Raw genomic sequence first — 26,502 nt, forward strand, 5'->3', positions numbered from 1 at the left:
ATTTAGTTTTCGTTTTTTCGTGGTGGCAACGATACCAATCCTGCATCACTAGGTTTCGTGTGACGTCACAACTACTGTTGATAGATGGCAGTGAGTCATTCTGACAAGATATAGCAAGATAGGTCTTGATCTGTGACGTATGTATGCTGAATTCAGTTCCCTTCACTTATGCTGTTGAGTTGTGAATCACGTGACTGCGTATTATTTTTCTCATTGGCTGTTAGAGTTACTTTTTTGAGTTTTGGCAACGATTAGAGAGGACTTTGAACTTCTCCCACCACCGTTTATCACAAGTTCCTTTGCTCTGGTGTGTGTTGTTGCTTTTGTGAAAGTATTATTTCTTAAATTTGTTTTAGTTATGGAAGCCAATTCTTCATTAAAAAGAAAGCACGTTGAAATTCAAGTAAGTACTTATTACTTTTCTTCACTCTTATTTTATGACTGTTTATGTGAAATAATAATTTATTTATTTAATGTTAATAGATTTTCATCCTAAACATAATTTTAAATTCTTTAACTACTTATTTCTTAACTTACCTATTTGTAAACTTAATCATATATTTTTTTACTCTTAAACTGTATTTTAGATTTTCATATTACTTAGAAATAGTTTTTTTAAAATAATGTTCAATCATTAATGTTTTTTCTTGGTGACTCAAAATATTTATTTTTTAGGATGTACCAAAGAGGAAAGGTCTTTTCCAAGAGGGTAGCTACCCTGAGCACTTCTACCCTATCGGAGAAAATTACTTCATTTTAGCAAGTTTGTACCAAACTAAAGCTGCTATACACATAAGGAAATTCAACAGATATGGAGATAATTACTACCCATCGACTGTTGGGTTGACGCTACAGCCGGATCAATTCAATGTTTGTTTTTCTAATGATGCGCCCACTTCAATATTCGACATTTGTGATATCAACATGCGATTAGAGGCAGTTCATCCAGACAACAAAAGAGAATTTTACCTCCTCATGGCAGAAGACGGAAGAATATCTTTGACACGTGAGACAACATGTCGTAGTGGACGAGTTTATAAATGGCCCTTGGATATCACCCACGCCCAATGGCACGCCATCCGTAGAGTTTACGAAAATGTGATCTCCAGTTACATAACTTTGAAGTACAAGCACAGAGACTTTTTAAAAACTTTTAAAATGGTGTCAAAACGTATACTGCCAATGGAGAAACCCAACAGTGCCCGCTATGAAGAAGCAGAGGGTGATATGAATCGTTGTTTTGCCATAGTGTTATACAAACACATAGGTGAAAAGAAAGGTCTTAGCCCACCTATGCGAATTTGCGACGAAGATATTGAAATCTCTGACTTAGTCTCCATCAGAGACTTTAATGAGTCTTGTATGTATCTCAATGTTGTGGCATTAGCCAGAGACTTTGAACTAGAACTTGTTGATAATCACAAGTTGTTCCCAGACCAAGAACCATTAACTGACTTTTTAAGTGAGAACTATTTAAAAAATATTCGATTGGATGAATGCATTGCTGCTGCAAGGAAGGATTTTTGTAGTTATGATTTTTAATTTTTTTTAAGTATTTAAATATATTTGTTTGAATAAATGTAATTAGTTTGTTAAACATTTTTGTTTTTTTCTTTCCATGTGTTTACTGACTTTTCATTTTTCAGAGGATTGTGAAATTTTCTTTTTCAGCAGGCATGAATTTTCTTTCTTTCACGTCTTTTCAGAGAGAGACAGTTTTATTGTTAAAAGTTATTGCATGATGTTTGTTATTTAAAAAAGAGATAATATTAATTTTTGTGGTATTTTGTTCCATACCAATATATTTAAATTTTAATTCTTTACTAAATTAACTTTATAGGTAAACTTTTTCTTATTGATAGAATTTTGCTATGGATAGTTTACTTTCATCTGTTTATAAGAAACCTGAACACCCAGGAAGTTTTGGTGGTGTTGATGCAATTTATAATGCCGTGAAAGGTAGAGTGAAGAAGAGTGACATTAAGAAATGGTTAGAAACTAAAGATTCTTATACGTTGCATAAACCGGTTAAACATAAATTTAGGCGAAATCGAGTGATTGTTGGTGGTATAGATGAACAATTTCAAATCGATTTGGTCGATTTACAATCATTAGCAAAATTTAATAATGGATATAAATATTTGTTAACGTGTATAGATTGTTTCTCTAAATTTGCTTGGGCTGTGCCTGTAAAAGACAAATCAGCCAAAAATATGTTGTCTGCTTTAAAAACTATTTTTAAAGAAAGAAAACCAGAAAATTTACAGTCAGATAAAGGAACAGAATTTACAAATAAGATTGTGCAACAATATCTTAAAAAGATAGGAGTTCATTTTTTTACTACAAATAATGAAACGAAATCAAGTATCGTGGAGAGATTTAATCGCACTTTAAAAACGAAGATGTGGAAATACTTTACAGAATTTAACACAAAGAAATATATCAATGTTATTTCAAAGTTAGTTCATAGTTATAATCATACTAAACATCGAAGTATAAAAATGGAACCTACTTCGGTGAATATCGATAATCAGAAACAAGTATGGAATACTTTATATAAGGATATGATAAATAATGAAAAACCTGTTTTTCAATTAGGCGACATAGTTCGTATTAGTAAATCAAAACTTACATTTGAGAAAGGTTATGAAAATAATTGGACGCGTGAATTATTCGTCATAGATAAAATAATCACGCGAAATCCCATAGTGTATAAATTAAAAGATTTAATGAATGAGCCAATCGAAGGTACTTTTTATGCCGAAGAATTACAAAAAGTTGTTAATTCTGGTTTTTATCCTGTTGAAAAAGTCATTAAGAAGAAAAAAATGAATGGGAAGATGCAATATTTTGTTAAGTTTCTCGGTTATTCGGATAAGTTTAATGATTGGGTGACGGATGTTCAAAAAGTATAAATAGCAGAGCGCATTCCTTAAAAGGTTCATTTTAAAAAATGTCTTTCTACGTGACGTTACCTTCCGATAGCTCGATGCGTTTTTTTCCTGATAACAAAATCTCTCATTTCAAAACTCAATTACCTATGCCAGTGGATTTAAAAGGTGAATGGGAAGTGGGACTCTCTGAAATCATATATCCCCATTCTTGGCTGAACGTCAATGAAACTAACAATTATTTTCATTACAAGATTAGTAATGGGAATATCGTTTCGACTGTTAAGCAAACAATTGATGTGGGATGTTATGAATCCATGTTTGATATTGTTTCAGCGATACAACTTGCTTTGCCTAAAAATCCCAGTCGGTTTACAATAAGTTACAATAAACCTACGAAACGAGTTAAAATTAATACAGTTCAAGGTTGCAGTCTTCATTTAGAGAAGTTAGGGGAATTGTTAGGTTTCCGTTCTGATACAACTATCACCGGTAATATGAAAAGTGAATTTGTTGCTGATGCATGGTCCACATTTTCGGTTTTCTACGTTTACACGGATCTTATTTCACCTCAAATAGTGGGTGATACCCAAGCTCCTTTATTGCGAATCGTGCGAATCAAAGGACAAGATGGAGAAACAATCAGTCAGTATTATGATCGACCTCAATACTTACCCTTAATGAGACATTCATTTCAAACAATTCAAGTTGAACTTAGACTGAATTCAGGTGCTTTTGTTCCATTTGAAAGCGGTAAAGTGATGGTCGTATTGCATTTTCGAATGCGGCATTTTCTATAAATACCCAAACTTTTTCAAAAATGTTTCATTTCAAGTTTAACTGTCAAGATGAAAGTACCTTATATCTGCTGCTCCAAGAAATTGGAAGACCATTATTCCTCTCAATCGGGAAATGGTTTGCCATATTATCGTGGTATATCCTATCAGAAAGGTTATGGTCTGGGCGGTATATTTAGACGACTATTTAGAGCCGCGTTACCGTACATTGTTCGAGGATCCAAAACAGTTGGAAAAGAAGCATTAGTCACCGGATCACGTGTTATGTCTGATGTCTTAGCAGGTGAAGATTTGAAAACATCAGCTAAAAAAAGAGCAAAAGAATCGGGAAAAAATCTAGCCAATAAGGCACTTGGAAAAATACAGTCCATGGTGGGTAGTGGACGGTATAAAAGAAAGCGCAAGTCTAAGAAAGAGATCATTTCATCAAAGAAACAGAAAGCGAGAGGTCGTGATATTTTCGACTCATCATGACGTTTGTTTTAAAAGGTTCCCCGGAATGTGTGAAATCTGAATTGGAATTGTTTCAGATGCCTGGCACACAGACAGTTATTCAAAGCGGACAGTGGGTTGAATTTCACCCGTTATCGAATGTGTTTGATGGCGGTCCCGTCGAATTTCACATTTCTGGGTCAGGTGATGAATTTATTGATTTAAGTCAGACTCAACTTCATGTGCAAGCAAAAATTTTAAAAGACGATAATACCAATTTGACGGCAGCGGATGATAACATTGGCCCAGTTAATTTATTTTTGCACTCCTTGTTTTCTCAAGTGGATGTATCTTTAAACGACCGCATTATATCGAATTCGAGCAATACTTATCCTTATAGAGCCTATATTGAAACGCTTTTAAACCATGGATATGATAGCAAAACTTCACAATTGACTGCAGAGCTTTACTATAAGGATTCTAACGATGGACTTAAAAAAAGATCTGAATACTTTAAACTAAGTTCAAGTGTGGATATGATTGGATGTATTCATAGTGATCTATTTCACCAAAATAGGTTATTATTAAATATGGTGGATATAAAAATTAAACTGAGTCGCAGTAAACCAGAGTTTTGTTTGATTGGAAAAACAGGTTATAAAGTTATATTAGATAGAATTTCTCTTTTAATAAGAAAAGTACACGTGAGCCCCGGTGTTATTCTAGGCCATGCAAAAGCTTTAGAAAAAGATACTGCAAAATATCCTATCAACCGAGTCCTTTGTAAAGTATATTCCATTCCGAAAGGAAATATGTCATTTGTGCAAGACAATGTGTTTGTGGGACAAATTCCTAAGCGACTCATCATAGGGTGTGTCGAAAATGATGCATTTCACGGAACATTTGAGAAAAACCCATACGATTTTAAACACTTTAATTTAAATTTCATCGCAGTCTACGTAGATGGACAACCAGTCCCTCATAATCCACTAGAACTCAACTTTCCTCAAAAACAGTATATCAGAGCTTATCAAAATTTATTTATGAGCACTGAACACATGAGAAGTGACAAAGGTAACTTTATTTCGAGAGAAGAATTTTGTGAGGGTTATACTTTGTATGCATTTGATTTATCACCGGATTTATGTGACGGCGAGCATTTTAATCTAATAAAACACAGTAATTTAAGAGTGGAAATGAAATTTGAGAAACCGTTAGACAAAACAGTGTGTGTCATTGTGTTTGCCGAATTTGAAAACATTATAGAAATGAACAAATCAAGAGACATTATATACGACTTTGGAAATTAAAAAAAGAATGGATGGAAGAAAGATTTATGACATTTTATCAAAAGATCCCGCATTCAGATTTAAAGGTGTTTATTCAAGATACCCTTATTGCAAGAAAATGAAGCGTCAACACGGATGAATCCACTCGACCAGGCTCTATACATGGGTGAAGGAAAAATACTGGAATTTTTCGACATTCGCCTGATTTTTTTGGACTTGATGTATATAAATTATTTAACATTTCTAATGCATGCTATCTCTTTTCAATCTCTCACTTCGAATGTATGTGGAGCCTATTGTATTTTTTTCATTTATAAGCGTTGTCGCGATCACTCTATGTTATCCATTATAAGACATCTCAATGTAAACAGAAAAAATGATTTTGTTATGTATCAATTTGTCAAAAAGAAATTTGGTGTACGTTTTGCTTTCAAACAATAAAATTATTTATATTTTTAAAAAGGTTGTGTTTTTCTTTACATACCGTTTTTTTAATATTATTTATTTTTTAATTAATATTCCTGTTTGATTTTTCTTAAATAACAATGGAGTTTCCAATGCTTAAAAGTCCATTTACTTCTGTGCTGGCCGGTCCAACAGGCTGTGGTAAAAATCAGCTAGTTAAAAGAATAATTGAATTTAAGATTATAAAACCTTTTCCGCAAACGGTAGTTTGGTGTTATGGAGCTTATCAATCCATGTTTGAAACCATACTAATAACGTGTGTTCTTAATGGCTTAGGGAAAAAGATTTAAAAAATAAAACAAAAGATTAAATAATTAATTTAGAATGAACCATTAAGAATTAATTTAGAATAAACAATTACAAATTACTAGAATAACAATATCCTGTAAACGGATACGTATCATCTTAATTCGAAACATGGCCAAAAGTATAATTTAAAAAGATTTGCGTTGTCGCAATAACCTGAAAGAAAAATAAATAGCTGAAAAGGAATGGATTGCCTAGAGTTAAAAAACACATGAGACAGATAAAACAAAAATACAGAAATTTGTAAACTCACCACATTTTATTTGTTAGACAGCACTCTTTTTTTTAAAAAAATTAAAAAACGTATAAATGCAAAACATCACTATCTACAGCCACACAGGCCACAAATTAAAAATTATAGAACAATTTTAGAGATGTAAATGGATTTGTCTCATGCTCAAAAAATCGTCATCAATTTCTTCTAAAAATCAGACTCCACGCCTCCCTGATGCACAGACGTACATCAGGGGGCCCACAAAGAAATCGAATGAATCTTCTCGAAAAAGGGGGAAAAGGAGTCCCTCACTCCCACGTTGCCATTACTTTTTGTTGAATACAGTTGCACTTCGGGAACTCAGCTGACAGGTGTCGCTGCGGGGAAAGTTCAACCTAATCCCATGGCGTTTCAAAAGCTGCTCCTCGAGATAATCTGCTCCTATAGGATCAGTCCATGCAATTTCTTCCTTGTACAAAGCAATACTTAAAGTCTTATATTTTTGCAACCTATGTCTTTTCTTAAAGACATTAAAATTGTTAAACAGTGTTTAACATTGCTTCACTAAAATAGCAAAAAAAAATGAAGAAAAAAAAATTCAGCTGCCTTACACATTTCTTTCTTTGGAAGCATGTGGTTAAGTGAATAAAAAAAAATGGTGAGTATCCGAATAATATAACATACATATACAATTACAAAACAATGGTGGTGAATTTATTCTATCTTGTCTCAAAAAAAATTTGTTAAAGTATTCATCTTATCCCTTCATTCTCTCTTTCTTGTAAAACAAAAAAATTTTTACATACAAAACTTCATTATACCAACAATACTGTCACCTAATAACATTTTGTCATACAGTATCTAAAAATGCACAGTAACTTTTGTCAATAAGTTTTAAAAAATTTTTTGATATTGATCTCTTTCTTTTTTTTGATCAATTTCATGTTTGGCACTTATATAATAACATATGACACTAATTGGACAATCTTTTAGATCTACCTCATACTCCTATACTAGTGTTTGCATTATTTTTTTTTTGTCATATGTTATGCAATTATTTACATTTTGAATCCTACACTAGTATTTGCAATGATTATTATCTCAATTCAGCACATTTACTTATTTATTCTGCTCATATTTCATTTTATTTACTATATCAAAATTTTCCTTAAATTCACTATACTCCCTATCTTAATCAGACGTTATTGAAATGACAATATAACTAAAAATTTGCATCACAAGGACAGTAAAAATCCTTAGTAGTTAAAAAAATAATACGGTTATCAGAAAGAGAAAACCAAGAAAAAAATAAAGTTTAATTTTTGAATGGGATGTTTCCATATTTAATGATAATTGTACCAGCCAGTTTTCATCAAATATAAAATTTTGAGCTCGAAGGGGAAAAATGCAATTCAAAAATCTAACCACCAAAACAAAATTTGCTAACTATATATTTTTACATTTAAATAAACCTTGAGTTAAAATTGTCAAATCAATACCCTAACAAAAATATGATAAACACTCTAACCATTATTTAGCTTAATATTCAATGCTGATATCATGATCATTTGAGTTGTCATTCTTTAGTTCCTCTCTTAATGACTTTTTTTTGAAAAGTTTACTGACATGAAATTTTTTGTACATGCCTCTTCTATCATCTTTTATATGTACTAGGTAATTGTTATTTCTAAACTTTTTCGTAACCTCAAAAGGACCTTCATATTTGGGATCTAAAGAACGAACATCAGTATTTATTTTTAAATAAACAAGATCCTTACACTCATAATTAGGAGTTGGTCTACCCTTTATGTATTTCTCATGTAGTTCAAAATATTTATTCTCATTAAGCCTCACTATTTCTCTGGTCTCTGCAATGTGCTCTGTTAATTTTTTAATGTAATTAGATGGGTTTTCTTCATTGTTGACATTAACACTTACATTTAATGGGAGATTTAAATTTCGACCAAAAAACAATTCTGCAGGAGTATAACCTGTAACCACATTTATTGAGGAATTATAATGCAATTTGAAAAATAAAAGTTTATTTGTCCACTCCCAACTATTGTGACACATTGAAGCTATTGATTCTTTTAAAATTCTGTGAGATCTCTCCAGTAAACCATTAGATAAAGGATAATAAAATGAAGTTTTTCTATGTTCAATATTTAATGATTTTAAAAAGTTAATAAACTCATCAGAAGTGAAATTAGTGCCATTATCGCTAATTATTTCTTGAGCTAACCCAAATTTAGAAAAATAGTCATTTAAGCTACTGATTATGTTTGATGATTTTATATTTGTTAATGGTATGGTCTCTAATTATCTTGAATAATTATCAATAATTGTTAAAATAAAAAATTTGTTGTCAATAGACCTAGGCAATTTTCCTACAATATCAATTGACAATCTTTGTCCCACATTGAGATCACTTTTCTCAATAAATTTAGTTTCAGTAATTTTTGGTTTAGGTTTATTTGCCAAACAAGCATCACATGATTCCACAAAATTTTGTGTATCAGCTAACATGCCATACCAGGAATAATTTCTCTTCATTAAATTGTATGTTTTAAAAGTACCAAAATGTGCAGCATGAGCTGCCTTAAGAACCTCACCTCTAAGAGATTCGGGTATAAAAATTCTACTAATAGTTTTATGAGGATGTTTAGGAGGTTTAATTCTCATCATAAGTATTCCTTTATCATTTACAAAAAATTTTTTTTAAGTGAATTTGTCATTGATTCTAAGTTTTGCCAATATTTCTTTAGTTTTGTTACAATTTTGTTGAAATTTAATTATATTCTCCATTTTAAGATTTTCATTCACTTCAAATATATTTACATTATTAACAACAACATCAGTAATGGGCACTCTGGATAGATAATCAGCTGGATTTTTTAAACCTTCTATATGCTTAATTTGAAAATTAAATTCCTGTAAATACATAAGCCTCACAATCTCTGGTTGTTTTTGCAAATCAATATGAAAAGTTAATGCTTTCGCATCAGTTAAAACAATGAATTCTTTACCATAAAGATGTTGATGGAAATGTTTAACTGAATCAACAATAGCTAAAAGTTCTCGCCTAATTGATGGATATTTGGACTCTGCAAAAGTCAGTTGTCTGGAGTAAAATTCTATAGGTACAAAATTTTCCTCAATTCTTTGCATTAAAATACCACATAAAGAATTATTAGAGGCATCAGTAACAATATAAAATTTTTTGCTATCATCAATATTTTTTAAAGTAGGTGTAAGTAGTAATTGCTCTGAAATAGATTTAAAAGCATTTTGGCATTCTTCACTCCAATTGTATTCAACATTTTTTTTAGTTAAATTTACTATAGGTTTAACAATGTCAGCAAAATTATAAATTAAATGACGAAAATAATTAATCATGCCTAAAAAAGTTTGTACTTGCTTGACATCTTTAGGAATAGGAAAGTTTACAATTTTTTTTACATTATCCGGAGCTGGGGAAAAACCATTTGCATGAAGTTTAAAACCTAAATAAACTATCTCAGATTTACATATTTGAATTTTTGCAGGATCTAAAGTTAAGTTGAATTTCTTAAGTCTGTCAAAGACTTTAATCAAAAAATTAATCATCTCTTCTATTGAATTAGCAGCAATCACTATGTCATCTAAAAAATATTGTACATTAGGCCCTTTTATATCATCTAAACACTTTGAAATTAAATTGTGGAAATAAGAAGTGCTGTTACGAGATCCAAAAGGAAGACGAGTGGGCTGAAAATTTCCAATTTCGCAACAAAATGCAAGTTTGGCTCTATCCTGCTTTTTCAATTGCAGTTGAAAAAATGCACTCTTTAAATCTAAAACCGTGTAGAATGCTTTTCCAGAAATGTCATGTAAAATGTCATTTATTTTAGGTAAACAAATTTTAAAAGTCTCAGTTACAGAATTTAGTAAGCGATAGTCAATGACCATGCGGAATTTTTGTAAGTTAGGGTCATTAACAAAAGGTTTCTTCTTGACAAAAATTACCGGAAAACAATAATTTGAAGATGAAGGTTCAATAATGCCTGCTTCCAATAATTTTTGAATCTCTTTTTTAGCAAATGATTTGGCAATATTAGGAATTGGATACGGTCTAGTCTGAATAGGAAATTGGTGTAATAATTTAAATTCAGGGATAACTGCGTTAGTAGAGCCTAGAGTAGCATAAGATTTAGAGAAAACCTCAGCATTATTCATTAAAATTTTGAGCATCTTGTCTGCATCATCCTTATTCAAATGTTTTAAGTCAAAATCACTGGTATTAATTTCTATTTTTCTAAGTTTATGAATATCTTCCAAATTTAAATTATTTATTTGTAAATGCTCATCCTCTGTGGGTATCATAATATCATTTTTCTCAATTTCGAATACTTTACCAATTTTTGTTCCTTTATTTATAATTATTCTTTTGTCAGTATTATTTTCAATCATAGTTGCAAAATTTTTATCAGTAATTTCAATTAATGATTCATAAATTGTATACTTTAGTTTATTAGTATTAGGAGAAAATAATATTTGATTACAATTGCTTATATTTTGAGATACAGTTAGTTTAATTAATTTTTGGGTATTAGGCTCAATTACTATTTTCTCGGGTGCACAAGCAATATTATCTTTATCTATCTGCACATTATTACATAAATTATTTATCACACGAGGGGTATCTTCAAAAAATTCAAATGACTCATGCCCCATAATTAATTTCCTATTTGGTGTGTCCAAAATAATTTTGTTATGCTGTATAAAATCATAACCCAAGATAATTTTATGTTTGTAATGCCAAGAATTTTGAGTTACAAAGAAGGTTCCATTAAACCATTTAGTCTTGATCTTAAATTTTGAGGATATAGCTGATAAGTATGGTATAGTGTTGTTATCTAAGGTATGTATTCTTACTGATCGAGATAAATAATTAACTTTAGTCTTTTCTTTTATTTCATTTACAGTTGCAGGATCAATTAAACTCAAATTAGCACCAGTGTCTAATAAAGCAGGTATTAATAAATCTCCAAATTTTAAAATTATAATAGGAAGAGCATCTGAATTGTTAATATCACCACATGTCATAACATGCTTATTTCCTAATTCTATTTCCTCATTTATGTCTTTTAATTCATCATTATTTTTATTTATATCATTTCTACATCTCTGATTGTTATTTGAATTATAGTTAGAATTTGTTATTACCTGATTTTTTTTATCATTATTATCTGAATTAAAATTTTTATGTTTGATGTTACTACTAATAAATATCCTACTCTTATATTTTTTATTATAATTTGGACTGACATTTTGTTTATAAATTTCCTTCTTTTTCAATTTTGAATTTTTATCCAGCTTTAACTCATTTGATTTGTTATTGGTTCTTGTAAACCCTGTTTCATTCCACCTGTTACAAGAACCATTAACTAGTTTAAATTATTTCGTCTTCTGTCCCTACTGTTGTTACCCCTATTCCTAAAATTTCTGTTGAATCCTCTTCTGAAATTACTGCGACTCCTATCATAAGGTGTTACTCTATTACTATTATTCATATCTTTCCCTGGATAATACCAACATTCCGTTGTTAAGTGATATTTATTACATATATGGCAAGTTATTTTAGGTTGCAGAAAGTTCCTAGTTCTTGAAATATTATTTACAGATTTATTCTTCGTTAAATCCTCTATTTTTTGAGTTAATTCCTCTATCCTGCGATTACTTTCTACCTGATGTTTTAATAGAATATCTACATCTGTTGTCTTCGTTAAATTATTTACATGATTTTCATTAATTGCGAGAGCATTTTCCACATCATTAGCTATTTTGCCTATGTCCTCAAATCTTGTGGCTCCCCTTTTCATGACTTCAAGTCGAATATCGGGTCTCATACTATCTAACAATTTTTGAGCCATCATTTTTTTAGCCAAATTCAAAGTCTCCTCACTACTCTTATTATTTATTTCCAAATATTGATTGGTAGCTTTCTCCACCTCATCTATTAGATCTTTTATACTTTGATTAGGACCTTGCATAAGTGTGTTAAACTTTTTTTGTAATTCAGCATAATTTGCCTTTTTTAAGAATTTATCTTTAAGTATCTTTACTATTATTTCAAATTCATTGTTATTTTCAGTGTGTGCTTCACTGACTACTCTTAATGCCTCTCCTGTTAAATTTAATTTAAGAATTAGACATTTCTTTGTGTCGTCCCATTTCTCTAATATAGCTATTTGCTCTAAATTGCTAAGAAAAAAATTTAAATTTGCATCCCTGCTGCCACTGAAAGGTTGCAGCGAATTCGCCAAAGAAAAATTAGATTTTGCCATTAAATTAGATAAGTGTTAAATTATAGAAATATAATACACTCTCAAAAATATTCAAGATAAAAATCACAGATAAAATTACAAAAAATCAAGTTGTTATCAATATAATATTCATAAAACTGTATATATATATATATATAACCAATGGTATTACACTCATTAAAAATGTATAGCCCTACTGCATTTAAAATACTATTTTCATATAACTATTGCTTAAAATTGTCCACTACAAATCCTTAAAATCAAGAATACTAATTTTTCAACATATATACACTTAATTTTCATTACTTTTGAAACCACACAAGACATTCATTTAATTAAAATTATTGCGATTAAGCATTACTTTTCAAACAATGAAATATTTCAATCAATAAATTATCAAAATCATTGGAGAGACACAACAATAATGCAGAGGAAGAGAGAATGAAGAAATATGAATCATGCACGTGTATTATTTTAATATGCCATGTGCCATAAATTTTGCAGCATATTTATCAAAAAAAAATTATCAAAATTAGTCCAATCCATTCCAAAATTTAATTTTACTTAAAATATATATCATTTATAATGAAAATTTAAAAAAATAAAGTCCTCAAGCTCACACCTGGTACTAAGGCACCAAATAATAACGTGTGTTCTTAATGGCTTAGGGAAAAAGATTTAAAAAATAAAACAAAAGATTAAATAATTAATTTAGAATGAACCATTAAGAATTAATTTAGAATAAACAATTACAAATTACTAGAATAACAATATCCTGTAAACGGATACGTATCATCTTAATTCGAAACATGGCCAAAAGTATAATTTAAAAAGATTTGCGTTGTCGCAATAACCTGAAAGAAAAATAAATAGCTGAAAAGGAATGGATTGCCTAGAGTTAAAAAACACATGAGACAGATAAAACAAAAATACAGAAATTTGTAAACTCACCACATTTTATTTGTTAGACAGCACTCTTTTTTTTAAAAAAATTAAAAAACGTATAAATGCAAAACATCACTATCTACAGCCACACAGGCCACAAATTAAAAATTATAGAACAATTTTAGAGATGTAAATGGATTTGTCTCATGCTCAAAAAATCGTCATCAATTTCTTCTAAAAATCAGACTCCACGCCTCCCTGATGCACAGACGTACATCAGGGGGCCCACAAAGAAATCGAATGAATCTTCTCGAAAAAGGGGGAAAAGGAGTCCCTCACTCCCACGTTGCCATTACTTTTTGTTGAATACAGTTGCACTTCGGGAACTCAGCTGACAGGTGTCGCTGCGGGGAAAGTTCAACCTAATCCCATGGCGTTTCAAAAGCTGCTCCTCGAGATAATCTGCTCCTATAGGATCAGTCCATGCAATTTCTTCCTTGTACAAAGCAATACTTAAAGTCTTATATTTTTGCAACCTATGTCTTTTCTTAAAGACATTAAAATTGTTAAACAGTGTTTAACACATACCAAATGTGACATTTCACGAGGGCGTTCCCTCCGATTTAAATAATATTTCAAATGCACTCATTATTCTAGATGATCTTATGTCTGAATTAGGAAGCAATTCCAAATTAACTCAATTATTTACAAAACATAGTCATCACCGTAATGTCTCCGTCATTTTTATTGTGCAGAACATTTTTCATAAAGGAAGAGAAATGAGAGAAATTTCGTTAAATTCTCATTATCTTATTCTTTTCAAAAATCTCAGAGATCAAAGTCAAATCACTCATTTGGGGAGACAACTCTATCCAGCAAAAGTAAAGTTTTTTCAAGAAGTGTACCAGGATGCAACTTCAAAGCCTTATGGGTATTTATTAGTTGATTTAAAACCGGATACTAACAATAATATGCGCCTGCGCACAGGTATAACTCCGACTGATAAAATGATTGTGTACCAGCCTCGTTAATCATTTGTTCTTTAACCTCCGTGAAGATGTATCGTTTTAGATTTCGAAGGATTTTTATTTAGTCAAAATCGAATGATTATAAAAGAACTTGCTATTTTTGATATAAAGTCTGAATCTTTGAGTCATTGGGCATTTCAATCACCTTTTAAGTTTATAAACCTAACGAAGTACGGCAATATTTTAGGATCAAAAATAATACACATGGATATAATTGGTGTTTAGGTAAAATGTCGTATAGTGCGTTATATTATATTTTAGAAGAGATATTTCAGAAGTATGAAATTATTTATATAAAAGGAGTTGAAAAAACAAAATTTATTCAACACTTTACCTCTTGCATTAATTTAGAAAATATAGGATGTCCAAAAATCAATGATTTGGCTCCTTTTCGCGTTAACTGTAACTTTAAACACTTGGATAGAAATCATTGTACCATTATCAAAGCTGAATCATTTGGTCGTTTCCTGAAGTATAAATTAAATCTCACAACGATTGAAACAATCAAATGCGATTAGAATGTCGGACAGTAGGGGAGAGTGGGGTCAATTGTAACAGGGTACGATTGTAACAGAGCAAAAATTTCGAGTATCGGGTTCTAGATTTGGTTCCTAGGTGGCACACAAGGTGTATTTAATAAATCTACATGTACACCCCTGATGGCAACCATTTTTATGTACTTTTGAAAGAGTTACATCACAAAAGATATTTTCACGCCCCGAAAGTACTTTTTTTGGTATTAGAATATTATATTGTAACAAAGTAATTTTGTTTAAACAAATAAAAATTAGTAACTGAATATGTAAGTGGACACCTTAATTAACATTTCAATAAAAAAAAAGATTAGTTTTGCTAATTAACTAGCATTGTTTTTAACAAATGAAGCTGAAATGGCGTCTTGGGGACAATTGTAACAATAAGTAAAGGGACGAATGTAACAGCTGAAAATAAATAATCTTATGTTTACAAACCATTACTTAACTCTTTAAGAACCACCAATAGTTTCCTATATCATTCATATTATGTTGCATGTGCATTATTTTATTTGTCACCTTCACAGCATAAATTAAAATTTTTAACCCCTTAAAGTTAAAAGTTTAACCCTTTAGGTCTCTGCTCATTATTATTTTTACTCCTAAAATATCACTACTATTTTGATCAATAAAAAAATATATCACAACTATGATAATATGTATAATTAACTATGTTTTAGTTGAATTTATGAACTGTTACAATTGACCCCGTAAGTGGGGACAATTGTAACAAGTGCACGACTGTCAAAAATTTTTAATAACTAATATAATAACATTTAAAATCAGGTATTTATTTTTTTTTCTAGTAGAGGATAGTCTACTTGACTCGTCTGTCAATTAATACTAATAATATATGGGATTTTTTGTTAGTTAAAAATAGTTAAGTAAAAAATGTTACAATTGACCCCACTCTCCCCTAAGCACTGTTGTCTCGAGGTCTTAAAAGCTGTGGCTAAATCCAAATCGAAGCGGCACTTTTTGAAACATTGTTCATCTAAATCTATTAAGCATATTTGTGAATGCGTACTTAATTTGTTAAAAGGTAATATTCCTCTTAATAAAAATCAGAAGAAAAAACTTTCACCCTTTAAAAGAAGTTTACGAAAAATTGCAGACAAAAAAGTACCTTTATTCCGCAAGAGAAAAGTTCTTGTTCAACGAGGTGACGGATTTTTAGGATTTCTGATACCAGCAGCCATTACAGCTTTAACATCTTTAATCAATGGATCACGCTAAAAAATTTATTCTTGTACCGGAAGATAGGTTACAAAATAATACTGTCGAATATCTATCTGAATTGGACAAGCAAATGCATGATATTTTAAAAAACAAAAATATTACTGAAAATGAAAAAGCAGATTTATATTTACAAATTCTCCAAAAGTATGTTAAATTTCCAACTTTTATGGAGAATAAAAACGAACCAGTGGATGAGCTCTCAAATAAAGTGGAAGAAAAATCTGAAGAAGTGGAAGAAAAATCTGAAGAAGTGGAAGAAAAGACTAAAGATATTAAAGAAGAAGAAAATGCTTCGAGCCATTTAATAGAAACGCAGCTCATGAATATTGTACCTAAGGGTCAAAAGGAACGAGCGAAAGAGTTTTTACAATTCCTACAAACTCATAAAAAACTGTTATCGTGGACTGAAAAAGGTGAAATAATGTATAAACATAAACTCTTACCTGGAACCAATATTCTTCATCTGATAAATAGTGTAATGAGAAATGAAAAGAAACAGCCCAAAGGACAAAAAGTATTCTTCGAAGCTTTAAAAGAAATGAAAACTCCCGAAGAATTTGTCATTAATAAAAAACTGTTACCTGTATCATCTTCTGCAGCACCAGTATTGTTTGCTAGAAAAAACAGATGGCTAAAATACTAAAATATTCTGTAAACCATTAGTCGTATTAATAAATGATTTTAAAATATAAACTTGTATTTTTTCTACTTTCATTAAATTCTTTTTTCATTCACACACACACACAATACAAACAAGGAGACATCCGTAGGTCCCTCTCAAGGAGACCTTCCAGAGTGCGGGACGAGGACCCTTCTCCTATGGCACTCCGCGGTTTTTTAAGTGGGCGTCGCCACTAGGCACGCTTTTTTCTTTTGAGTGGGTCGCATCCACTAGGCACGCTTTTTTATGAGTGGGTCGCATCCACTAGGCACGCTTTTTTTATGAGTGGGTCGCATCCACTAGACATTTTGATCCTTTAAAATCCATAAGGGAGAGTTGTGTAATCAGCCTCGTTAATTATCCTCTTGTCGTAAACCATACGATACTTCTTTGTTTCCGTCATGTTCACAACCTTCCTCTTCTTTGGCTGGCGGACAATTTTTGAAGGATTGCAGAGAGGTATTGTGGTTTCTCTGTCCAAAGAACACACAAGATGTTTAACTGAATCGAAATTCAGGATTTCAGAGTTTCTAAAATTCAAAGAGAAACCTCTAACTTTACAGCATGTTTTGCCCGACGCTGTTCTATAAGCGTAGTTTTTTGCTCCGCCTGTGAAAAAAAAAGCAATGCTTCTTTAAATTTCTAAGTAATTATATTAATAACTGAAAAATATGAAATTAAAAATATATTTACCAGAAACAAAGGATGTAATCACATCTCCGTCAAGCTCATCTGTGAATTCGCCCAAGAAGTTTCCCAAAGGTGGGTCATTATCTCCTGTGCTTGCATAAATAATGGAATCCGTGTCATGGTATAGGACGGAATCACCAAGTTTATCCATCTCTTCATAGAGTTTTAATCTGGCCCACGCAGTAGTAAAAGACGCTATAAATATGTTTGTTGTTGTGTCTTGGTCGATAAATTCCTTCACAGCTTCCCACTGTATTGCAGCAACTTCGTAACTTGGAAAATATATATCTTTAACCTATAATTAAAGCAAAATAAAATTTAAATTATATTTGAGTTAAATTATATTGAAATTAAACATATATTTTACTTAAATACGCACAAAAAAGATACCTTTTTCGTAGAATCAGCCAGCATCTTATTAAATTTCGGTAGGTCATTTACGTATGTTAAATGGGGTTTGAAGAGGTTCATTGCCCATCTGAAAATAATAATTTTTTTTTGTAACACAAGAGAAAAAAACAATTCAAAACATTCTTTTAACTAAAGAAAAAAAGAAAAAAGCAACCCACCTTCCCCAAAAATTGTTAAGAAATGCTTTGGATACTGCCCGTCGACCAGGATTTTTTTCAATTCTTGTTGGGTCCAAATCTATTCCTTCTCTGTTTTTATAATCTTGAATGTATTGTAGTTTATCTTCTGGACTCACACAATTTGCTGGCCAGCCACTACTCTCTTGTTTGATCTTTAGGAAGAGATCGATATATGAACGGAAGAGACGGTTGGATTTCTCCTTGAAGTTATACACTTCGTATATCTAAAAAAGCAAGAAATAATAAAGATAAATATACATACACAACATTTTTATGATTATTTGAAAACATAAGAATTAAAAAAATTGAATAACCACCTTAACGATTCTATATCCCTTCTTAATGGCAAGTTTAACCTCCTCGGATACCCAGGTTCCAATTAATGAGCGTTCTTCATCTGTGTGCTGGCAGACTGTTTGAGCCAAATTGTCAGTGCACTTTCTACATAGCGGGAACATCAGTTTCTGATTAGATCTGTACGGCAGAACAGGTAAGTACAGTCCTCTTGGTGGTAAGACTTTGCATTTTATTAACCCAAAGTAATTATTTACATCCTGAAAATCCGATGTTATGATTTCCGGATGACCAACTGGGTAGTCACAATATTTGTTTACCTGAAAAATAAGAGGCGATAATATTAAGCAAATAACATAATACTTATAACATATTAATAAAATTTGCTCAGGAATTTCACCCCTGAAAAAAAAAATTACTTACCCATGGGTATAGCGAGGTGAAGTCGACATATTTTGCTTCACCTTCGTAGTACAGTCGTATGGCATTAGTCCTACCGCCAAAGAAGGAATCTCTGGGTTTCAGTCTATCTTGCACTTCATGATTCTTAATGAATTCGTTCAGCTCTGGACAATCCTTCTTCATTTTTTGAAACTGATGCTCCCACATCTCAATAACTCTGTAGCCTGAGGAGCACAACTTTTCGGTTAACTCTCTTGTCTTTTTTCTTAGAGCTGACATCGTTATTTTCTTTAAAGGGTGCACAGCATCTCCTTCGTAGCACTCTAGGCACCCATGGTAGAAGCATCCCTAGCATTGAAAAAATTATAATGACGTAAAACGCTCGACAAAAAATTAAAATATATATGTATATACATAAGAATAAAACTTACATGGTATTGATAAATTGTATTTGTAGCACTACAGAACCCATCAACACTGACATTATTGATTTTGACTTCTCCACATCCTGTAAGAGCATGTTGAATTTGGATATGCTCCTGACGAGCTACAAAATCCAACCATCTAACAGCGTCTGCACTGAAATTGGTTGCATTGATATATCCATTCATTGGAACCATAGCAATAGTCCCTTCTACAATGTGTTTGCTTCTATAGACAGCCATGCAAGACGAAGCAATTGTAATATAACTGGGAGAAAAAAAAAACATAATTAAGATTTTTATTTAAAAGCAGTACCATTTCAGATTTTTTATTCAGAAAATTAAAAGAGCTTACCGAAAAGGATCGACCCCTGAAATTTGTATCATCTCCGATCGGAATACATTGCAACATCTTCTTAATATGTCTACATCGGAACTAAAAAGAAGGAAATAATTTTTAAACACCAATTCATAATACGGTTGCACTTTAAGAAATTAAAAAAAGATAATAATTACCTGCAATATTCCTTCATTTCTTTTTGAAAATCAAATTCATCTTCCTTGTGATCATCATACCACTTTAAAAATTCAGTTCGATTATTGGCAGACATTGTGTCTGGGCAAAAAAAAGATCGGTCCGGCAGTGGTCCTACATAGCTTTGGTTTTCCACCGTGTTGAATAAGTGGGGGAAAAAACCTTTCTTAATCTCAGGAATCGCAAAACAAGAGGGTAATTTTGCTAAGGCCATCGGTAAAAAATTTTATGACTCAATAATTGTGATTCGCAAATTCGGATGAGTGATGCTCATGACTTTTGAGCCGCAAGGAATAACGTCAGGAGTAGTGCCTTGCTCTAAAAGCCATGCTGTAATGAATTGACCGTCGAACCTAAAATCAAAAGCAATACTCATAAATTTAATATTTTTAAAAAATTAATGATGAAATTTGCATAGATGACTTAATAGACATACAATTTACCCCTTCATATTATGGGCGATTGCTGTATATTGTTTGTGGTCTGGTGAGAACAACCAAGCACAAAATTCTTGGAGAGCTGTGTAACCTTTAAAAACTTTCTCGTTTCCCTGAAAATCTTGAGCTACAGCAAAATTCACCCTGTGTTCGCCTGAACTCTGGTCTGTTTCGAAGTCGAAATATATTAACTTTTCTGTTTGCTTTTTAGCATCAACTTTCTTCAAATAGCAAAGATGATGTTCATTTTCAAATTTACCACAAGAGACGCATTTTGAAGTGTCGCAGCGATGAGCCTCACGTGGGCAATACTTCCTCAGAATAACTTTGGAACAACGAGGGCATTGGTATAACTAAAATAAATAAATAAATAAAATAAATGAAGTGTTAAGATTGTAGGTAAAAAATAGATTAAAAAATATCAATCTTACTTTATCGCAAATGGAAAATTTTTGCCTATTCTGTTTCGCTTTGTGCGAATCATAACACTGTTCAGATCTACACAATCGGTCGCAGTCCTTGCATCTTTTAGGGTTTTGTGTAGGTTGGCACTCTAGTTTTCGGCAAACGGGGCAAACATATTTGCAAGCGTGATTTTCCTCGTGATCATAAGCCTTCTCGCATCCGATACAATAAAAATTGGACGCATAGAACCCTGTCATGGTTGTAATAGGACTATAATGCTCCTTATGTAACCATAAGTTAATTCGTTTCCGCCTTGGAGTATCACTCTTGTACGATAGCTGAAAATTATATGAGAACAGTTAAAATATTTATTTCTCATAAAAAAATATATTGTTAACATTAAAAAAAAATAACACAGCAAAAAAAAAAAATTACTTTTTTTCTCCTTTAAATGTTAATTAATGCTAATAGGTCTATTTTCTTTAATTAAATAAATAAAATAATAAGTTGATCATAAAACAGTCAAAATAGAAAAAAAACATTATTTTATTTAAACAACAGTTTAAATTCATTGAAGTCGAAATCGAAGAAATCAATATAATAAATTATATTCTTTAAATTTTAAAGAAAAGCTAATCTTTCTTTTTTTTGATACCAAATTTAGAAGAAGAAAAAACAATATATAAATATTACGAAGAAACAAGCATGTAACTAACAATTTTATATGATTAAATTATACTTAAAAAACTTACCCCGTTTCCATTTGTGGAGGAAAATACCACTATTTGTGTGTCTAAAAATTCCTCAAACCTTGCAATTTCAGAATATGTGCATGGACCTAGTGGAACATCGGCGTCTTCATGCAATTGTTTTGCCCTCATCATTAACGCTGGACGACATGCTTTGCGAAAAGCATTTGTGGATCTTGTATCCCCATCATTCAAAGCAATTGCCCTGACAATAGCCTTTGCACAACATAGCCCAATGTCATCTCTTGGTATGAAGATAATTGATCGTTTTCGAAGCTGGTCAATCTCAGCGTTGATTACTCTCCTAGTACCGCCTCCTGCTCCGACATCCCGTTTCACTGTTATCACATCGACGGTAAATCCATCCGACAATTTTATTTTGTCCTTCGATTGCAAAACTTTGAGAACGATCCCAAGAAGCTTCTCTAGGGTGAAATCTCTGACTTGTTGCAAAGTGGATGATATTGGCTTATCCAATCCATCTGCCTGGATACAGAATCTCACTAGATCCGTGGGTCTCAACCCAACAAAAGTGCGCTCTATTAACAGCGTGAATAGTTCTCTAACAATCTCCACGGCTGTTATCAACGGTCTTTCTCTTAAATATCCTGGTATCCTATCATCATCGATTCTGGCACGGTAGGTAATTTCATTCGCCCGGTATGTATTGTAATCACGCTGACGAAGTGGCACCAATATAATGGCATCGTTCAACTAATAAGAAAAATAAAACAATTAATGTTGCAATTATTCAATTGAATTACTAATATAAATAAGTATCATACATACATTGAATGACGGAACTCCGGACGGTCCGGGGTTATCCTATAAAAATAAAGATAATCATCACTGTAATAAAACATTATTAAAAATATAAATTGTATCTAAAGCAAGAAAAAAATTTAATTACCTGTAAACCTAACCCATCTTGAATAAAATTTAATCTCCCAAAAAATTGTGAGCTGTCTACATAACTCTGAGTAAGTGCTCCACGAAACTAATAATTGAAATAAAATTAATATTAAGTAATGAATAAAGTAATTAATAAATCAAAGTGTTTTTCAAATTTATAAAAAGAATACCTACAAGGTAATCATCACTATCATTGAGTGGAATGTCTGGATCGTCAAATAACGTATACGAAGATTCGTCGCACGATACCCGTGAACACCACTACAGAATAAAATTAAAATTAAAAAAAGTAATCGTTAACAAAATCAAAATAAAACTATGAAAAACAATAAAAATGAATAAATTATGCTATATTAATACCTCATCATCAGAATTTTGCAAAGGTATTTCAGAATCCTCAAAAATAATCTAAAAATATGGAGAATATATTTTAGAAATATATAACTTATTACAAATTAATAATAATAATAATAAACTTTTTTAAAGTTACTTACATTGCTTTCTGAAGAAGAACTTCGTCGTTTATCCATATTCATAAATACACACCACGTGCAGCCGCAAATAAGAAAAGCGAGCAACGCTACCGAAAACACATTCAAGTAAGAGCAAGGAAAAGAAATGCAAGAAAGTTTATTATAAGCTATGCCTTGCCGTTGCCAAAATTCGGAAGGAATTACTTCAAAAGACAGTTCAACCAATGAGAAAATATTAATTACATCACGTGCAACTGCGCAAGTGAAGAGAACGGAGTTCAATACCTATACGTCACTGGTCAAGATGAATCTTGTCCGAGTGCGATCCCAACATGTTGATGACTCAACCCAAGTGACGTCGGGCTAAAAACCGGTACTCCCCCCCCCCTGGTCAAGATGAATCTTGTCCGAGTGCGATCCCAGCATGTTGATGACTCAACCCAAGTGACGTCGGGCTAAAACCGGTACTCCCCCCACCCATCATACCTCATGGCTCGCATCAGCGATTCGTGTATTCAGAATATGAATGTTAAACTTATTAATACTAAAATTATCAACCATCGGTGGGGTAGTTGTCTAAGCGCCAGATACAACTACCCCACCGGTAGTTTTAGATGGCGTGGGTTCGATCCCCACACTCTGGACAAAATGTAAATCCATTCGTAATGCTTAATTTTAAACATATTTCATACTGTTAAATACAATTCAAAAACTTAAAATATAAATATTATAAAATAGAACTAATTGTGAAAAATATTTTTTATAAATTTAATTATTTATTCAATTTATGTTAAGTTAGAAATATCTAATATAAAATAATACTCTTAACATACGAATATTATAATTAAATAATTTTGAAACCGTTCTATATAAAGGATTCCTTCATTTTTATTATGAAACTGCACAAGATTTTCTTCTCTCATTAACATTCGTCATTTATAAATTTTAGGATAAATATATTCGTAAGATTAAAAGAAGATATTCCTTAATTATTTTTTAAAAACTCGATGAATACTATTTTATAGTATTAATAAACCTCTCGTAATAAACCTTTTGTCATCTCTACTTATCATTATCTCTTATCGCCACATGATGAGTTCAATCCTCAGTAATAATTATATTTAAATTAAATAATAAAATAGATTTAAAGTTATTTTATTTCTAACATTCCCTCATAGATGGCGCCACTAGAGTGAAAATCATAATATCATTTATGTATTAAGTAATAAAAAGATGACGTCATTACTTCATAATATAAAATATTTCACCTCAAATAACAAAGTTTATAAGTGTTGCCACCGCAAGAAACTAATATTAAAATTATTATGTGTTGCCACCCTCAAAAAAGTAATAAATGAAAATAATATTTTAAAAACGAAACTATATAAAAACAGAAACCGAAACTAAAAATATTTTAGGCTTAAGAAAAAAAGAAATAAGCTCCCCATGACGCTGCAGACGAAGTTTCGATTTAAGACGGGCAGAAATAAGCAACTTCCGGTTAATAGGCGGGCAGAAATAAGCAACTTCCGGTTGGGGCAGAAATAAGCTCCGGTTGACTTTGAGCGATGACGTCACTTCCGTCTCACGTACATCGGCTATTACTACTGTCATAATAAAATAAAGAAACGTCATAAGAAAATAAAGTATTTAGCCTTGACTGTTTCTTAATAGTGCTTTTTTTTTAATGCGAATAGTCGTAATAATATAAAGAAACACCATAAAAAGATAAAGTTCTTATGCTCGAGTATTTTTTCATAGTGCTTCTTTTAATGCGAATAGCAGTAAAAAAAATAAAGAAACGTCATAAAAAATAAAGTAGTTATGCTCGAGTATTTCTTCACAGTGGTTCTTTTAATGCGAATAGTCGTAAAATATAAAGAAACGTCATAAAATACAAAGTAGTTAAGCTCGAGTGTTTTTCATAGTGGTTCTTTTAATGCGAATAGTCGTAAAACATAAAGAAACGTCATAAGAAAATAAAGTACTTAATCTTGACTATTTCTTAATAGTGCTTTTTTAAATGCGAATAGCCGTAATAATATAAGGAAACACCATAAAAAGATAAAGTACTTATGCTCGAGTATTTCTTCATAGTGGTCCTTTTAATGCGAATAGTCGTAAAACATAAAGAAACGTCATAAGAAAATAAAGTATTTAAGCTTGACTATTTCTTCATAGTGGTTTTTTAAATGCGAATAGTCGTAAAACATAAAGAAACGTCATAAGAAAATAAAGTACTTAATCTTGACTATTTCTTAATAGTGCTTTTTTAAATGCGAATAGCCGTAATAATATAAGGAAACACCATAAAAAGATAAAGTACTTATGCTCGAGTATTTCTTCATAGTGGTTCTTTTAATGCGAATAGCAGTAAAAAAAATTAAGAAGCGTCATAAAAAATAAAGTAGTTATGCTTCATAGCGCTTCTTTTAATGCGAATAGCCGTAAAAAAATAAAGAAACGTCATAAAAAATAAAGTAGTTATGCTCTAGTATTTCTTCATAGTGGTTCTTTTAATGCGAATAGTTGTAAAATATAAAAAAACGTCATAAAATATAAAGTAGTTATCCTCTAGTATTTCTTCATAGTGGTTCTTTTAATGCGAATAGTTGTAAAATATAAAGTAGTTATGCTCGAGTATTTCTTCATAGTGCTTCTTTTAATGCGAATAGTTGTAAAATATAAAAATAAAGAAACGTAAAATATAAAGAAACGTCATAAAAAATAAAGTAGTTATGCTCGAGTATTTCTTCATAGTGCTTCTTTTAATGCGAATAGTTGTAAAATATAAAAATAAAGAAACGTAAAATATAAAGAAACGTCATAAAAAATAAAGTAGTTATGCTCGAGTATTTCTTCATAGTGCTTCTTTTAATGCGAATAGTTGTAAAATATAAAAATAAAGAAACGTAAAATATAAAGAAACGTCATAAAAAATAAAGTAGTTATGCTCGAGTATTTCTTCATAGTGCTTCTTTTAATGCGAATAGTTGTAAAATATAAAAATAAAGAAACGTAAAATATAAAGAAACGTCATAAAAAATAAAGTAGTTATGCTCGAGTATTTCTTCATAGTGCTTCTTTTAATGCGAATAGTTGTAAAATATAAAAATAAAGAAACGTAAAATATAAAGAAACGTCATAAAAAATAAAGTAGTTATGCTCGAGTATTTCTTCATAGTGCTTCTTTTAATGCGAATAGTTGTAAAATATAAAAATAAAGAAACGTAAAATATAAAGAAACGTCATAAAAAATAAAGTAGTTATGCTCGAGTATCTCTTCATAGTGCTTCTTTTAATGCGAATAGTTGTAAAATATAAAAATAAAGAAACGTAAAATATAAAGAAACGTCATAAAAAATAAAGTAGTTATGCTCGAGTATTTCTTCATAGTGCTTCTTTTAATGCGAATAGTTGTAAAATATAAAGTAGTTATGCTCGAGTATTTCTTCATAGTGCTTCTTTTAATGCGAATAGTTGTAAAATATAAAAATAAAGAAACGTAAAATATAAAGAAACGTCATAAAAAATAAAGTAGTTATGCT

General features: G+C 31.1%; 4 protein-coding genes across 4 annotated transcripts; 2 read left to right on the forward strand and 2 right to left on the reverse strand.

Annotated features, from left to right (window-relative positions):
* LOC147816572 (uncharacterized) lies at positions 1-2,810 on the forward strand. The gene is made up of 2 exons (XM_087167872.1): positions 1-403; positions 676-2,810. Exons 1-2 carry the CDS (start codon positions 359-361, stop codon positions 1,540-1,542), a joined length of 912 nt encoding a protein of 303 aa, XP_087023998.1. The 5' UTR covers positions 1-358; the 3' UTR covers positions 1,543-2,810.
* Positions 2,811-4,158: 1,348 nt separating this feature from the next.
* LOC147816573 (uncharacterized protein F54H12.2-like) lies at positions 4,159-5,430 on the forward strand. Its single transcript, XM_087156870.1, has one exon. The coding sequence runs from the start codon at positions 4,159-4,161 to the stop codon at positions 5,428-5,430; it is 1,272 nt and encodes a 423-aa protein (XP_087012996.1).
* Positions 5,431-17,648: 12,218 nt separating this feature from the next.
* On the reverse strand, positions 17,649-20,668 carry LOC122271927 (uncharacterized). Its single transcript, XM_087167875.1, has 6 exons — positions 19,960-20,668; positions 19,799-19,879; positions 19,453-19,711; positions 19,043-19,369; positions 18,305-18,939; positions 17,649-18,213 (listed from the first exon to the last, which is right to left on the reverse strand). Exons 1-5 carry the CDS (start codon positions 20,190-20,192, stop codon positions 18,622-18,624), a joined length of 1,218 nt encoding a protein of 405 aa, XP_087024001.1. The 5' UTR covers positions 20,193-20,668; the 3' UTR covers positions 17,649-18,213; positions 18,305-18,621.
* A 37-nt stretch (positions 20,669-20,705) lies between these two features.
* On the reverse strand, positions 20,706-23,011 carry LOC147816574 (uncharacterized). Its single transcript, XM_087156876.1, has 7 exons — positions 22,976-23,011; positions 22,842-22,889; positions 22,656-22,742; positions 22,480-22,566; positions 22,359-22,394; positions 21,573-22,283; positions 20,706-21,158 (listed from the first exon to the last, which is right to left on the reverse strand). Exons 1-7 carry the CDS (start codon positions 23,009-23,011, stop codon positions 20,769-20,771), a joined length of 1,395 nt encoding a protein of 464 aa, XP_087013002.1. The 3' UTR covers positions 20,706-20,768.
* Between the last annotated feature and the right edge of the window lie 3,491 nt (positions 23,012-26,502).

This window comes from Parasteatoda tepidariorum, chromosome 1, assembly GCF_982258835.1.
Source record: "Parasteatoda tepidariorum strain Cologne lab strain chromosome 1, Ptep-v5.0, whole genome shotgun sequence".
In the NCBI taxonomy this organism is placed as follows: Eukaryota; Metazoa; Arthropoda; class Arachnida; order Araneae; family Theridiidae; genus Parasteatoda; species Parasteatoda tepidariorum.

Excerpts from the sequence above, each read along its gene's own strand:
- LOC147816572 (XM_087167872.1), top strand. The coding sequence starts at position 359 with ATGGAAGCCAATTCTTCATTAAAAAGAAAGCACGTTGAAATTCAA. Across the intron at positions 404-675 it reads GAAAGCACGTTGAAATTCAA|GATGTACCAAAGAGGAAAGG; the intron begins GTAAGTACTTAT and ends TTTATTTTTTAG.
- LOC147816574 (XM_087156876.1), bottom strand. The coding sequence starts at position 23,011 with ATGGATAAACGACGAAGTTCTTCTTCAGAAAGCAAT. Across the intron at positions 22,395-22,479 it reads AAGATGGGTTAGGTTTACAG|GATAACCCCGGACCGTCCGG; the intron begins GTAATTAAATTT and ends TTATTTTTATAG. Across the intron at positions 22,284-22,358 it reads CCGGAGTTCCGTCATTCAAT|TTGAACGATGCCATTATATT; the intron begins GTATGTATGATA and ends TTTTCTTATTAG.
- LOC122271927 (XM_087167875.1), bottom strand. The coding sequence starts at position 20,192 with ATGGCCTTAGCAAAATTACCCTCTTGTTTTGCGATTCCTGAGATTAAG. Across the intron at positions 19,370-19,452 it reads ATACAATTTATCAATACCAT|GGATGCTTCTACCATGGGTG; the intron begins GTAAGTTTTATT and ends TTTCAATGCTAG. Across the intron at positions 18,940-19,042 it reads TCACCTCGCTATACCCATGG|GTAAACAAATATTGTGACTA; the intron begins GTAAGTAATTTT and ends CTTATTTTTCAG.
- LOC147816573 (XM_087156870.1), top strand. The coding sequence starts at position 4,159 with ATGACGTTTGTTTTAAAAGGTTCCCCGGAATGTGTGAAATCTGAATTG.